This window comes from Oncorhynchus nerka, linkage group LG4, assembly GCF_034236695.1.
Source record: "Oncorhynchus nerka isolate Pitt River linkage group LG4, Oner_Uvic_2.0, whole genome shotgun sequence".
NCBI lineage: Eukaryota > Metazoa > Chordata > Actinopteri > Salmoniformes > Salmonidae > Oncorhynchus > Oncorhynchus nerka.
Genome location: NC_088399.1, coordinates 86,104,078 through 86,120,143, shown reverse-complemented (window position 1 = coordinate 86,120,143; position 16,066 = coordinate 86,104,078). Strand labels below are relative to the sequence as shown.

Genomic DNA, 16,066 nt, shown 5'->3' with positions numbered 1-16,066 from the left:
CTGTCTTTCTCTCTCCCCCCTCCCTCTCTCCTTTCTCTTTCTCTTTCTCTTCCTCCCCACCCTCTCTGTCTTTCTCTCTCCCCTCCCCTCTCTCTCCTTCTCTTTCTCTTTCTCTTCCTCCCCACCCTCTCTGTCTTTCTCTCTCCCCCTCCCTCTCTCTCCTTCTCTTTCTCTTTCTCTTCCCCCCACCCTTTCTGTCTTTCTCTCTCCCCCTCCCCCTCTCTCTCCTTCTCTTTCTCTTTCTCTGCCCCCCACCCTTTCTGTCTTTCTCTCTCCCCCTCCCTCTCTCTCCTTCTCTTTCTCTTTCTCTGCCCCCCACCCGCTCTGTCTTTCTCTCTCCCCCTCCCTCTCTCTCCTTCTCTTTCTCTGTCTCTGCCCCCCCCACCCTTTCTGTCTTTCTCTCTCCCCCTCCCTCTCTCTCCTTCTCTTTCTCTTCCCCCTCTCTCTCTCTCTCAATACATTCAAAAGGGCTTTACTGGCATGGGAAACATTTTTACATTACCAAAGCAAGTGAAATAAACAATAAAAAATTAACAGTAAATATTACACTCACAAACGTTTCAAATGTAATATTATGGCTATATATAGTGTTGAAACAAAGTACAAAAGGCAAAAAAAGATATACATAAATATGGGTTGTATTTCCAATGGTGTTTGTTCTTCACTGGTTGCCCTTTTCTTGTGGCAACACAGGTCACAAATCGTGCTGCTGTGATTGCACACTGGTATTTCACCAAGTACATATGGGAGTTGATCAAAATTGGATTTGCTGTCAAATTATTTGTGGGTCTCTTTAATCTGAGGGAAATATGTGTCTCTACTATGGTCATACATTTGGCAGGAGGTTAGGAAGTGCAGCTCAGTTCCAACTCATTTTGTGGGCAGTGTGCACATAGCCTGTCTTCTCTTGAGAGCCAGGTCTGCCTACAGCAGCCTCTCTCAATAGCAAGGCCATGCTCACTGAGTCTGTACATAGTCAAAGCTATCCTTAATTTTGGGTCAGTCACAATGGTCAGGTATTCTGCCACTGTGTACTCTCTATTTAGGGCCAAATAGCATTGTAGTTAGTTCTGTTTTTTTGTTAATTCTTTCCAATGTTTCAAGTAATTATCTTTTTGTTTTTTTGTGATGGTTGGGTCATATTGTGTTGCTGTCTTGGGGCTCTGTGGGATCTGTTTGTGAACAGAGCATCAGGACCAGCTTGCTTAGTGAACTCTTCTCCAGGTTCATCTCTCTGTAGGTGATGGCTTTGTTATGGAAGGTTTGGGAATCACTTCCTTTTAGGTGGTTGTAGAATTTAACGTCTCTTTTCTGGATTTGGATAATTAGCGGGTATCGGCCTAATTCTGCTCTGCATGCATTATTTAGTGTTTTACATTCTACACAGAGGATATTTTTGCAGAATCTGCATGCAGAGTTTCAATTTGGTGTTTGTCCCATTTTGTGAATTCTTGGTTGGTGAGTGGATCCCAAACCTCACATCCATAAAGGGAAAGGGGTTCTATAACTGATTCAAGTATTTGTAGCCAGATTCTAATTGATATGTCGAATTGTATGTTCTTTTTGATGGCGTAGAAGGCCCTTCTTGCCTGTGGCGCTGATGTTTAGGCCGAGGTATGTATAGTTTTTTGTGTGCTCTAGGGCAACGGTATCTAGATGAAATTTGTATTTGTGATCCTGGCAACTGGACATTTACTGTCAGGGCCCAGATCTGGCAGAATCTGTGCAGAATATATACGTGCTACTGTAGGCCCTCCTTGGTTGGGGACAGAAGCACCAGATCATCAGCAAAATGTAGACATTTGACTTCAGATTCTAGTAGGGTGAGGCAGGGTGCTGAAGCCTGTTCTAGTGCATCCCGGTCTCACCCTACAGCCCTGAGGAAAGAAAAGTGTGTGTTTATTTGAAGCGCAAACGTATTGTTTCTCTCTCTCTCTCTCGCTTTCTCTCTTCCCCCCCTCTCTCTCTCTTCCTCCCCCTCTCTCTTTATCTCTCTCCCTCTCTCTTCATCTCCCTCTCCCTCTCTCTTCATCTCCCTCTCCCTCTCTCTTTATCTCCCTCTCCCTCTCCTCTTCCCCCTCTTCTCTCTCTCTCTCTCTCTCTCTCTCTCTCTCTTTCTCTCTCAGCCAATGCTCAAAGCTTGCTGTCCTCCGTCTATCTCTCCATCCCTCGTTTACCATCTGTCTATTTGCCCTCGTAGCATTCTTATCTTCCATTTAATTTGCTTTTGCAGTCATTTTCATCACCACATAGCTTACTGTACTCTACACAGCACTGCTATAAAGAGAAATTGGTGCTTAGCAGAGAGGATGAGCCTGTATCTTCAACAATACCATGAGACGTGAGCCCCAATATGGATGTGAGTGAGAGAGCTGCTTGAGGATCAGTAGTTTTATAAATTCAATGGCAGGTGGGGCCTGCAAACTGATCATGGTTCTGCAACTTTGCAAGTGTGTGTGTGTGGGGGGGGGCACTTCCTTGATTAAAAATCTATTTTTACAAATATGTAAATGAATATACTGTATAATGAAACATTTCTCAGGAATTGTTGTCCAGTGAAGTTGCTAATAGACACTGTCTAAATACTGTCTAGCTGTCTCTGCTTTTTATATGGAAATTACGTTTTTTTTCTTTTCATTTCGGGCAGCACATTAGAAGCCATGGAAAATATGCATATTTTCCATGGCCTCAATTCAAAAGCCGGGTTACACCTATTCACTCAATCATGCATTTCCCCTCAAATGTCTCGAATTCCCTTTATCCATGATAATAGCAACAATCAATGCCTATATAGTATCCCAGAAAACTTCCCACACATATTATTCCTCGCTTCCTCTCTCCTCACAGAATTCTTATGAGGCTGATACATATAGATCAGACATGGAAAGTAATGCACCTCCCACTGGCTGCTGACGTCAGGGCCCAATGCACTGGCCTACGTCTGCAGCTTGGAGCCAGGCAGCCTCCTGCAGCCCTGCCCTGTTCCTGGCACAGGGTCTGCTTCCTTCCACTGGGAGACAGATGAAAGTCAATGGGCCCAGAGAGGGAGATGGAGAGAGAGGCATCTAGCTAGCCTAGTGCAATCTGGATCCGCAAAGAAACCAGAGTAGAACATAGTGGTACTGTAAATTATCCAAAAGCAGTTTGAGTTTCATCAGTGAGTCAAGCCGATTAACTGCACCTCCTATGAAGGTCCAGGGATTTGGAATTGAAAATGGAAGTCCTTGAATAGTATGGTTTTGGGGTACATTTAATTTAGCGGTTCATTTGGAGTCTTTGCCAATCCGACTGCAATTACATTCTCAAACACAAAGGTTTTGAATCAGTGAACTTTAAAGACAAGAGTCGGCCTCTAATGACTAATTGAAGGGGACACTAGTCAGGTCCAAGAGGACTTTGTCATCTTTCTGATGTTAGAAAACAACACGTCCGCACAGCATACTACCACCCCCAGGCCAATGGAGGAGTGAAATGCTTCAATCAGACCTTGAAGAATGGCCTTAGAGTACACCTTGCCAAGGGGTGTACGTTCACCAAGGCCCTCTTCCACAGACATGACTGTACTGAACCACCACTACACTTCCTCACCATTAATTGACAGTATCTCACCATAATGACAGCTCTTCAAGGCTTGGAAAAAAGTCACTGACTTTTCAGGGCTCAATTTGAACAAGCATAACTCAATGGTAAATCTAAGAGCTGGCGGTAGCGCTATAGGTTCAGGGGTGTGTCAGAAATCCTTTTTGCTATTTACACAACAAAAAATGATCGACGCAGTGCTGTCAGTGACACAAAGGGGCTGGGTTTTGATGAATAGAGAGGCTTGGCCTCTCACTGGCCAATCAGAAGGTGCTCCATGGCTAAATATGTAGTTGCTTCCAGTTGTGTATTTACGGTCTTTTATGTATTGCTTGGAATCAACTCCAATTCCAAATGTTAGTCCGTTATAGTTTGTTAAATAGCTTACAGAAACTACTTACGAAAATGTAGACCTAGCCCATCTTTGCTAAATACGTTTCCTTGAACCTGTTTGCAGTCCACATTGTTCTAAGTAATTGCATGGCTTCATTGTGGAAATATATAGGCCTACATAGCATGCACACTGATATAGAGGCTAGGTCTACTGTAAATTACAACATGGCTGAGCATGGACATGCCAAATATTGTCAATAGGCAAGATAAAATTCATTATTGATATGGCCTAAAAAGAGAGTGAATAATTCTAGTCAAATTCTAAACAAAATGAAACAACAACTAGTTTTAAATAGTCTAAATACACTTACAGGCACCATAATTGCTCCCTGTAGGCATATAATTTTAAAACATTGATGCAGATTATGGAGGGTTTTACGCACATCCAGACGTTTCATAGTAGCTGGACAAAGATCCAATATAAAGAGAAAGGGAGAATGTCCACTCACCGTTATACTGCTCCCAAATATAATGTTTTATGAACATATTTCAACCATCTTACAGATCACACTGCCTACAATACACAGATAAAAAGGGAATGTCAGCTCACTGTTTTGCTACCGTGATTGAAATGTATTTCCAAGCCGTGTCAAGAGCCAAACCCTTTATGGACGGTCTTGACTAGCCTACTTGATTGCATTGGGCAGGAAAAAAACAGCCTTCATTGAGAGGAGGGGAGACTATGCTTGGTTTTATCAAATAAAACGAAAAAGCATTCGTTTTTATGTTTCTTAATACGAAGTATACAGGCACCAGAAGCATATTATTCTAGTCCCATGTTCATATGGACAGTGTGCATCACGGCTGGATATCCGCTGTCAAAATTAATTCCATAACCAACCGTGTTACTGCTAAAACCAGCTTTTTGTTGATCTTAAATATCCCCACCAGTGTTGCCTGAAATGATCACTTTGAATCATGTTTTTAAGGACACACCTCAAATGTTTCAGCCCTTCCCATCTGAGCGCAAGCAAGCTGATATAAGACAGGTAAATGAAAAGCCCTTCCCAACAGTGCAGAGAGAGAAAAAACATGAACACGAGAAACAAACTAGTGCATTCCTCCCTATGTACTGCACTAGTTTGACCAGGGTCCATAGGGCTATTCAGGGTAAGGATGCCATTTGCGGCACAGCCTTGATATTTCCTGTTTTCCTCCCCCGTCTTTGGTTTTATGAAATGGATAAGGATCGTCCCGGATTAAAGACTTACCAATTAGACATTTCCCCTGGTGAGGTTAATGAAGGATTAAGCCATGATTTAGGACCTCTCAGAGACCCCAGCCCAGACCCCATCTACAGAACCATAAGACTATGGGCTCAGCCAATAACAAACATACAAATTACTCAATTAGCAAACTTGCATGTCCTGTCACTGTGGTTCCAACCTCAAGCCCACACACACATACACTTTGCACATGCACGGGTACGCACGGACACACACACACATGCACACTTATCCTAACAACTCAAAACTTTCATTTGTCCCATCTCACATCATATCAAGAGGGAACCCCACCAAAGCTAAATAGAAAGACAACTCCCAAAAAGAGGTCAAATCCAGGTGGAACAGACCAACCTATCCTCCTCATAACAACCAGACTTGGTCCTACCTGCACCAGGTTCCACCCCTCCAGTGACTCAGCGATGATGGATGTGACAGAAGGACACACCCCTCCGAAGATCATCAGGTGTTTGGGTCCATAGCATATGGCGTCGAAGAAGGCCCTCAATCCCTTGGCGTTGTCACACTGCATAGGGACAGATAGGAGGTTTGGCAGAGAGAGAGAGAGAGAGAGAGAGAGAGAGAGAGAGAGAGAGAGAGAGAGAGATTAAAAGCTGCATTACATTTTTCTAGACTATTTTGGGCTGGGAAGTGGCTGGCATGCAACGTTGAAAGCACATATTTAATTGTGCTCTGTACTGCACACCTCTTACTGTAGCACGGTAGTATGGGCCTATTCCCTATAGGGCTCAAAGGGGCTCTGATCTAATGAAGTGCCTTACATAGGGGCTAGGGTGTCACCTGGACCTCACCTTTGGAGTTTGTGGGGAAAGTTTTCATTTGGAAAGGACAGAATTATGTGAGGCACACACAGACAGACTATGTTAGCTATATACAGAAGCCTAAACATACACTACAAATACATGTGCCTCCTATAGATATGCAATGCATACCTGTAAGTCCAAGTGTAGCACTTAAATACATTGTTATGCAATGTGAGTACAAATCTGAAATACAATAGTAATGAACAAAACATGGCGTGATGTGATATCTCGAAATGATGTGTGAGAGAGAGCGAGCGAGATTAGAGAGAGAGAGGGGGAAGAGAGAGGGGGAGAGGGAGAGAGAGATGAGAGGGAGAGGGGGAAGAGAGAGGGGGAGAGGGAGAGAGAGATGAGAGGGAGAGAGAGGGAGGAGAGGGAGAGAGAGATGAGAGGGAGAGAGAGGGGGAGAGGGAGAGAGAGATGAGAGAGGGGGAGGGAGAGATAGATGCGAGGGAGAGAGGGGGAGAGGGAGAGAGAGATGAGGGGAGAGAGAGATGAGAGGGAGAGGGGGAAGAGAGAGGGGGAGAGGGAGAGAGAGATGATAGGGAGAGAGAGGGGGAGAGGGAGAGAGAGATGAGAGGGAGAGGGAGAGAGAGATGAGAGGGAGAGAGAGATGAGAGGGAGAGAGGGGGAGAGGGAGAGAGAGATGAGAGAGAGAGAGAGGGGGAGAGGGAGAGAGATGAGAGAGAGGGGGAGGGAGAGAGAGGGGAGATGGAGAGAGATGAGAGGGAGAGAGAAAGAGGGGGAGAGGGAGAGAGAGAGATGAGACAGAGAGATATGAGAGGGAGAGAGAGGGGGAGAGGGAGAGAGAGGGGGGAAGAGAGAGAGAGGGGGGAGAGGGAGAGAGAGATAAGAGGGAGAGAGACGATCCCACTGCTGCTACTGCAGAATGCAGCCATCACCATGGCAACGGTCTTGGCTCTGTAGAACTGCGGGAGGGAGATGAGAACAGGGGAGAGAGAGAGAGAGAGAGAGAGAGAGAGAGAGAGAGAGAGAGAGAGAGAGAGAGAGAACGGGGAGAGAGCGAGGGAAACAAATGGAATAGCTCTATTGATTGCTATGTGAGCTCCCTAACTAGTTTTGCTGTGATTTTCTGAGTTTGTAATGATATTCCTATCACTTCTTGCCCCTATTATTACCAGTCAATTCAGGATGTTCTCCTGTGTGTATATAGAGTCGGAGGCAATGTCCACCTTGATGCAGTGAAGCTACACTTTTGAGGTGGTTTCACCTTGTTAAGATCATGTAGGTCTGAATGAGATTTTCTTCCAAGACGGCGTTGTGCGACTCAGGGACGAGAAATCGAACAGAGGACCTCAATGGAAATAAGCCTTCGGCCTTTATTGTGTTTTCATTTTCGATCATTTTTGTAATTATGTTTCTGGCAGCATTATGGGTATAGGTTCTCTCTTGCAACACAGCTCCAGTTACTGATTTCATTTTCAAATAGCTTGGAGTGTCGACTTCCTAATTTTTGTACAGTATATTGACTGTTGTTAAATGACAACAATATCGATTGATTAATTTTGGGGTAAAAAAATGTGTACAGTTTAAATTTCCCAAAAAACTGATGTATCTTCCTCCGCCGCCTGTATAAATGAAACATAATAATCCCATGACCAGTGCTCCACAAGGCACACATGTGCATACACTGGTACATCGTACAGAGCCTTCAGAATGCATTCATACCCCTGGACTTATTCTATATGCTCTTGTGTTACACAGCGTGAATTCAAAAATGATTCAATGTAAAAAAGAATCTCACCCATCTACACACAATACTCAATAATGGAAGAGTGAAAACATGTTTTTTGACATTTTTGCAAATGTATTGAAAATCAAATACAGAAATATCTCATTCACATACAGTGTCAGTCAAAAGTTTGGACACATCTACTCATTAAAGCATCTTTCTTTTTCTCTTTTTTTAAAACTATTTTCTACGTTGTAGAATAATAGTGAAGACATCAAAACTATGAAATAACACACATGGAATCATGTGGTAACCAAAAAAGTGTTAAATAAATGTAAACATATTTATACTTGAGATTGTTCAAAGTAGCCACCCTTTGCCTTGATGACAGCTTTGCACACTCTTGGCATTGAATTAATTAGACTGTTAGCACCAAGGCGGTGTGCCCTAGTAGGACTTTCGCTGTGTGCAGCTCACCCTCCACTATCAGCTAAACATAAATATCACTGTCATGTCTACTTCTGATAAGCCGCTCAGTAAAACAATAAGCAAAACAATCAAGAATCCCAGAAAAGTGCTAAAAATAGCCCACATTATCTTCTTCGGGCTAGGGGGCAGTATTCGGAAGTTTGGATGAATGAGGTGCCCAAAGTAAACTGCCTGTTACTCAGGCCCAGAAGATAGGATATGCATAGAATTGGTAGTATTGGGCACTCTAATGTTTCCAAAACTGTTCAAATAATGTCTGTGAGTATAACAGAACTGATATCGCCGTAAAGCCTTTTTGAAATCTGACAACGCGGCTGGATTAACAAGAAGTTAAGATTTTAAATGATGTATGACACTTGTATTTTCATGAATGTTTAATATTACGATTTCTGTCATTTGAATTAGGCGCTCTGCATTTTCAACGGATGTTGGCCAGGTGGGACGGTAGTGTCCCAATGATCCGTAACATTAACATATGTAGCATAAGAAACAAGGTTAATGAAATTGCTAACTTGCTAGTAACAGAGGACATTCATATACTGACTATCTCTGAAACCCACTTAGATAATACCTTTGATGATATACTGGTTATACATGGTTATACAAGCAATACATGGTTATAATATCTACAGAAAAGACAGAAATACCAAAGGGGGTGGTGTTGCAGTCTATATTCAGAGCTATATTCCAGTAAAGCTTGGAGAGGATCTAATGTCAAATACAGTTGAAGTAATATGACTACAGATTCATCTGCCCATTCTTATAGGAAGTAGCTATAGACAACCAAGTGCTAACAATCAGTATCTGGATAATATGTGTGAAATGCTTGATAATGTATATGATATCAACAGAGAGTTATATTTTCATGGGTGACCTAAATATCGAGTGGCTTTCATTAAGCTGCCCACCCACTGTAACCAGTTCCTGCAACCTGGTTCAGGTTGTCAGTCAATCTACCAGGGTATTTACAAACAGCACAGGAATGAAATAATCAACATGTATTGATCACATCTTTACTAATGCTGCAGAAATGTGCTGTAAAGCAGTATGCAAATCCATTGGATGTAGTGATGACAATATAATAGCCATATCTAGGAAAACCAAAGTTCCAAAGGCTGGACCTAATATAGTGTATAAGAAGTACTGTCCTTACAAGAGGCTTTGTAATGATTCCTATGTTGATGATGTAAAGACTATTTGCTGGTCTGTGGCGTGTAATGAGGAGCAACCAGATGCTGCTGGTCTGTGGCGTGTAATGAGGAGCAACCAGATGCTGCACTTGACACATTTATGACATTGCTTACTCCTGTTACTAATAAGCAGCACAATAAAGAAAAGGAGTGTAAAAACTGTTACATCTGCATGGACTGATGAGGAATTTAAAAATGTTATGGTTGAGTGGGGTGGGACAAAAGGAATGGCAAATATGTCTGGCTACATAACCAATTGGCAAACCTATGGCAAACCTATGGCAAACCTATTGCAAACCTATTGCAACCCTATGGCATTCCTATGGCAAACCTATGGCAAACCTAAGGCAAACCTATTGCAAACCTATGACAAACCTATGGCAAACCTATGGCAAACCTATTGCAAACTTATTGCAAACCTATTGCAAACCTATGGCAAACCTATTGCAAACCTATTGCAAACCTATTGCAAACCTATTGCAAACCTATTGGAAATTGAGAAATCATGTGACTAAACAGAACAAAAATAAGGAGGAAATATGCTGTGAAACAAAGATAAATGCTATAAAGAATTATGGTAAAAAGCTTTGCAGCACATTAAATTACATTTTGGGCAGAAAGTTAAACTCGGTCCCATCATTCATTGAATCAGATGTCTCATTCATCACAAAACCCACTGATATTGCAAACTACTTTAATGATTTTTTCATTGGCAAGATTTGTACATTTAGACATGATATGCCAGCAACAAACGCCAAACCTACACATCCAAGAATAATTGACCAAATAATAAAAGACAAGCATTGTAATTTTGAATTCCATATAGTGAGTGTAGAAGAGGTGACAAAATGATTGTTGTCTTTCAACAATGACAAGTCACCGGGTCTGACAACATACAAACTACTGAGGATGACAGCGAATGATATTGTCACTCCTATTGGCCAACTCTTCAATCTAAGCCTACAGGAAAGTGTGTTCCCTCAGGCCTGGAGAGAAGCAAAAGTCATTGTGTTACCCAAGAATTGTAAAGCCCTGTTTACTGGCTCAAACAGCTGACCAATCAGCCTGTATTCAATTTTAACCAGATACAATACTACAGTCAATAACTTGACAACAGACTTTCAGCACACTTATAGGGAAGGGCATTCAACATGCACGGTATTTACACGAATGACTGATGATTGGCTGAGAGAAAATGATCATGATGTGGGAGCTGATTTGTTAGTCTTCAGTGAGGCTTTTTTTAGGGGTGGATCAGCTTAATATTGCAAAAAGATTGTTGCTTCCATCAATGTAATTGTCTGCCTCAGTTCCAATCCCCCATATCCTTTTTTGGTAAAAATATATATATCCATATACATACACGTACATACACATATGCATACATATCCACATATATACATATATAGATATACATACTATTTTTTAGAATATACCTTTATCATTCCCTGCAAACCCTACCACCCTTCCCTCAATTGGAGTAAACAAATTACCAACACTTAGGCTTCTACCTTCCGTTTATACATTTTATACACATTTTACAGACACAACCTATTTTACAATAGTTATATTTTGTTTTGTTTTTAGTCCTTCCTCTATTTCTGATGTCCATCCAGTTTGATTTCTATTTGTAACTGTGCTATTTCACAACATTTCTGAACCTATATACATTTTTACAGAAGCCGTATGTTTTACATTGGTTGTCTTGTTATTAGTCCCACCCTTTAGCTCCATTCAACACCTCCCATCGATCTCTCAACATCATCCATTTTGGATTTCTATTTGCCATATATTTTTCAACTGTGCAGTGATGCTTCACTGCACTGTACTGTACTGAAAAGTACTCATAGCTTCGACAGATTGTAAATTAAAAATAAATGTTTTTGCTAAAATAATGATTGTATTATTGATTGATTGATTGACTATGGCTTTTCAAATCACCCAGTATTGCTATCTGCAGTGTTAGTTCTAGGCAAATGTTTCAATTCTTCAGCCATTCCTGGACCTGTGACCAAAAATTAGCTACATATGGACAATATCAAAATAAATTATCTAATGACTCTGCCTCCTCACAGCTAAATCTGCAGAGCTGGGAAGATTGTGTCCCCCATATATATAACATTCTATTGGTTGCAAGAAGTTTTTATAGTAATTTAAATTTAATTTTGAATCTGGCGTTGTTTTGCGTATCAATTCATAAACCATGTGCCATGGAATGGGTACATCGAAAATCTCTTCACAACTATTTTGCAATTTATATGGCACAGCTGTCAGTCTTTTGGGCCTTAAATGAAATTGGTATATGTTTTTATTTATCACACGTTTCTTTAACCATTTATGTTCTTTAATACTCCACCAGTCCTATTTATTATATCATTCACTACAATTACACCTTTTTTTAAACATTTCTTCGAAAAAATATGTTTTTTTAATCAATTAGTATATTTGAGTTTATAGTTTCAATATTTGTTGTATTATTTGTCCTGTCTTTTCAGGTGGATTAAACTGAAATTGCAACCAACTTCTTTCTAAGGCTTGTTTAAAAAATAACAGTATTTTAGACGATTTCCTTTTCAAACTACCGAAAGTGAGCAGGTGTAATCTGAATAAAGGAAAAAATACCATTCTTGAACATGGGATGAAACATCCCTATCAATTTACTAGAGAAGGAGTTTGGATGGAAGTATAACTTTTGTATGACTGATGCCTTTAGTGAGAGGTCTAATGCTAATATTTAATCATTTCTGGCCTCCAAATTCATATTCGTTATATAAATAGGCCCTTTTAATTTTGTCTGGCTTGGCATTCCAAATAAAATTGAATATTTTTTGTTGATATAATTTAAAAAGCAGGTCACTAGGTGTAGGTAAAACCATAAGCAAATAGGTAAAGTGTGATATGACTAAGGGTGATTTTTTCACAAATAGACAGGTATTTTTCTTTCTATGGTCACAAGAGCTTATCTATTTTTGCTAACTTTCTATAAAAAATATCTTTCTTTTGGGATTTGCATACCGAGTATGTCCACATCTCCATCAGACCATTTCATTGGTAATTGATAGTTTAAAACCTTCTGAGATGTAGCCATTATTTACTATTTTACACCTAGGGTTACGATACATAACTTTAACCCATTTTATAAGAGATTCCCCAAAATTGAAATATTTTAGGCATTTATATATAAACTCCATTCGTACTTTATCAAAAGCCTTTTCAAAGTCAGCTATGAAAACCAGGCCTGGTGTCCCCGATATTTCATAGTATTATATTGTTTCAGTAGAAAAGAACAGTTGCATCATCCCAGAGCCCAACTCAAGAATTTCCGAAAGCATATACAGTTGCAGCTGTATGAGAAGGCCTGCAATACTGCAAAACAATGGGCAGAAATGGGGTGATTTTATGAACCATTGTCACGTCCTAGATGATGGAGGTCAAATGTTCCCCTTTTCCCTGAAACACCCACAACATGGTCCCCCGTACTGACCATACTCAGGCTTTTGATTTTGTTCCTCAAGTACCACAATAATATGCCCTTTCTCTGAATGTCCGAGTGTGACCCCCTCCCCATGGGTTACTGCAGCTAGTGTTGCCAGCATTGCCACTGCCTGGGTGGGTCACCCCACTGGAATCCCCACCGGCTAGGTACAAGGTCATCAAGGTTCGCATTAGCAGCTTTGAGAATTTCCTTGTATAGTATGCTCTCCCTTTAGGGAGTTTGGCTTTTCATTACCAACCCTGCCAAGCAGGCTCAGGATCTTGAGGGGGCAGTGCTGCTCTAGGTCTCTGACCGCATTTTGGCTGTATACAGACCTCTTACAGCAAGCCCATAAAACAGTTAGGGACTTCTCCTTAGTATCTGGGTCATTCAGGTGGGTGTCTAGAGTATAGGGTTGTGGACCGTTCCATCAATATAGGGTCATAAATAATTAATTAGATGTATAATTTATTTTAAAATGTAGCTCCCCATGATAGGACAATAAATAAATAAGATGTGTAATTCATTAATTCATCAAACATTGGTTCTGGTATATGCAACCATTTCCTTTCTTACTCAACGCCACAGTTTCCCAAACATAAAAACACACACCACACCATCCACACATACTGCGCCTTTTGTTCTTTTGTTTCTGAGTTTTTATCTTCACCATATTGAATTAGTGCTTTTGTGTTCCAATTAGTTATATTTGAAGATATATAGAAAAGCTATATTTTTTGTTGTATTATTACAATCCATAACCGGGCTAGAATTGTGTTTCATCATTTTCCTCATCTATAATAACTTTGCAGCCATGGAGTAGTCTTTGTGTCTCTGAACAACTGGTTATCAATATATAGTTTATCGACGACGAGAGCTACTCGTTTCCCTTTTAATCTACTTTCCTTGAACATTGGATACAGAACCTTACACCGTTCTGCAATTTCCTTCGGGAACTGGTGATTCATGCCAATTTGGGTTCCAGCAAGTCTTTTACCCAGGCTTTTAACCATTATTTTATCTTTAAAGAAAGCAAATTTGTCAACTATTGGGCGTTCATACCTCTGCCTTCTCTTTCCGAAGTGGTGTACACATTCGAGTTGGATTTTGTTGATAACTCTGCGTGGAATCTGAAGCGCTGCAAGGAGGAACTCTCTAACTACAGATTCAGGCACTTCTCCTTCTTTCTCTTGGATACCAGTAAGTACGAGATTCTCTCTCATGGATCTAGTCTGTATGTCAGGTAAGGCTTCTCTCAGAACGGCGTTCTCCTTTTTAAGTTCATTTACTTTGGTTTCAATCTTGTTGACTTTCCCTTTTAGCTTGTTTGTATCTTTCTCCAATGTCGCAGCTTTTTCATCCCTCATCTCGAGGCCTTAAACTCTTTTATATCCTTACTGACTAATTCAAGTATACCCAGTTTGTCACTTATGGATTTTAACAGATCGGTTTCGACCTTTACCATTACCGGTGGTGAAAATATTAAATTGTCTGTGTCTTGTAGAAGAGTCAAGTTTTCGTTTTGAAATAGGTTCCCCTGTCTTACTCTCCGTCATGTTTGGGTGTTGCTTGTTTCCGTAATACTTGTCGATAAATGTTTCTAGTCTTAAGATTTATTTTGTGTTGTCATCCAGATTGAAGATATTAAGTCTAATATACCGTTATTGAATATTACGTTTTTATCTTGAGGTGCTCTACATAACTAAGTTCAGTCCACCATCTTCAGTCCGCCATCAGTGCGGCTTTTTACATTATTGATCATAGTCTGCTGCTTTAAAAACATATATGTTATGGCTTTACACCACCTGCTATACACAGAGGGTGTTCTTTAATCCAGGAAGAATCAGGCATTCGCCAGGGCAGCTGTCTAGGCCCCTTACTTTTGTCAATCTTTACTAATGACCTACCACTGGCTCTGAATAAAGCCCATTTGTCTATGTATGCAGATGACTCAACACTATACACATCAGCTACTGCAGTGAGAAGTAGCTGTAGTAACACTAAACAAAGAGCTGCAGTCAGTTTCAGAATGGGTAGAAAGATATAAGTTAGTCCTAAATATTTCAAAAACTAAAAGCATTGTATTTGGGACAAATCGTTCACTAAACCCTAAACCTCTAAAGGAGGAGACTAAATGGCTTGGAGTAACCCTGGATTTTAAACTGCTATGGTCAAAACATATCGATGCAACAGTAGCTAAGATGGGGAGAGGTCTGTCGATAATAAAGCCCTGCTATGCCTTCTGAACAACAATATCAACAAGGTAGGTCCTACATGCCCTAGTTTTGTTGCACCTGGACTACGGCCCAGTTGTGTGGTCAGGTGCCACAAAGAGGGAATTGGGAAAATTACAACTCGCCCAGAACAGGGCAGCACGGCTGGCCCTTAAATGTACACGTATGCTTCCGGTTCAGCATGTGAATGGAGAAGAAGCTTGTGGATGAGGCGCATTAGTTCATTTAGCCCAATTTTTTGTTTGCATTACACTTACATATCTTACATATCGGACTTGATTGATGAGTTCGTAAGTTACCTTTTTGATTCAAATGTCACACGATCTGAGGAGCAAAAGACCTGAAACTAATGTTTCAACCATGATGGTCACACTCTCCACAGTTCTTCAGAACCTCTGTGTGGTTCTAATGTTCTAATGCATGGCTACTTGTTTTTGTAAGAAGTATTGAAATGGTGAATGAATGTTTAAACTACTAGCACACAGCTCAGACGCCCATGCATACCCCACAAGTCCAGGTCCAGAACAGACTATGGGAGGTACACAGTACTATATCGAGCCATAGCTACATGGAACTCTATTTAACAGCAAGTAACCCAGGCAAGCAGTAAAATCGGATTTAAAAAATGGAATAGCGAGGACTGTGAAGAGTCACACACACAGGTACAAACACACACATACAAACACACAAAACATACACACTATACACACATAACATACACACTACACACACATGCACACCTGGATAGTGTGTTGTAGTAGAGCAGCGGATGGAGGAAACACACTAAATGTATTGCGAAATATCTATTTTAATGTTTAATAATTGTATTATAATGTAGACTGCCTTCATTTTTGCTGGACCCCATGAAGAGTAGGACCCCGGCCTCGGCAGCCACTAACGGATATCCATAATAAATACAAACACAAAACTACAGCAGTCCAGCTGTTCTGTTAGTTACAGTGCCAC

At 40.8% G+C, this 16,066-nt stretch overlaps 1 protein-coding gene across 1 annotated transcript in view; it reads right to left on the bottom strand.

The window, feature by feature from the left end:
* LOC115117124 (gamma-aminobutyric acid type B receptor subunit 2) overlaps window positions 1–16,066 on the bottom strand; it is a 595,916-nt gene that overhangs the window by 450,842 nt on the left and 129,008 nt on the right. The window contains exon 2 of the mRNA XM_065017992.1: window positions 5,584–5,721. Coding sequence (XP_064874064.1) covers window positions 5,584–5,721 — 138 coding nt within the window. The remainder of the gene's footprint in view (window positions 1–5,583; window positions 5,722–16,066) is intronic.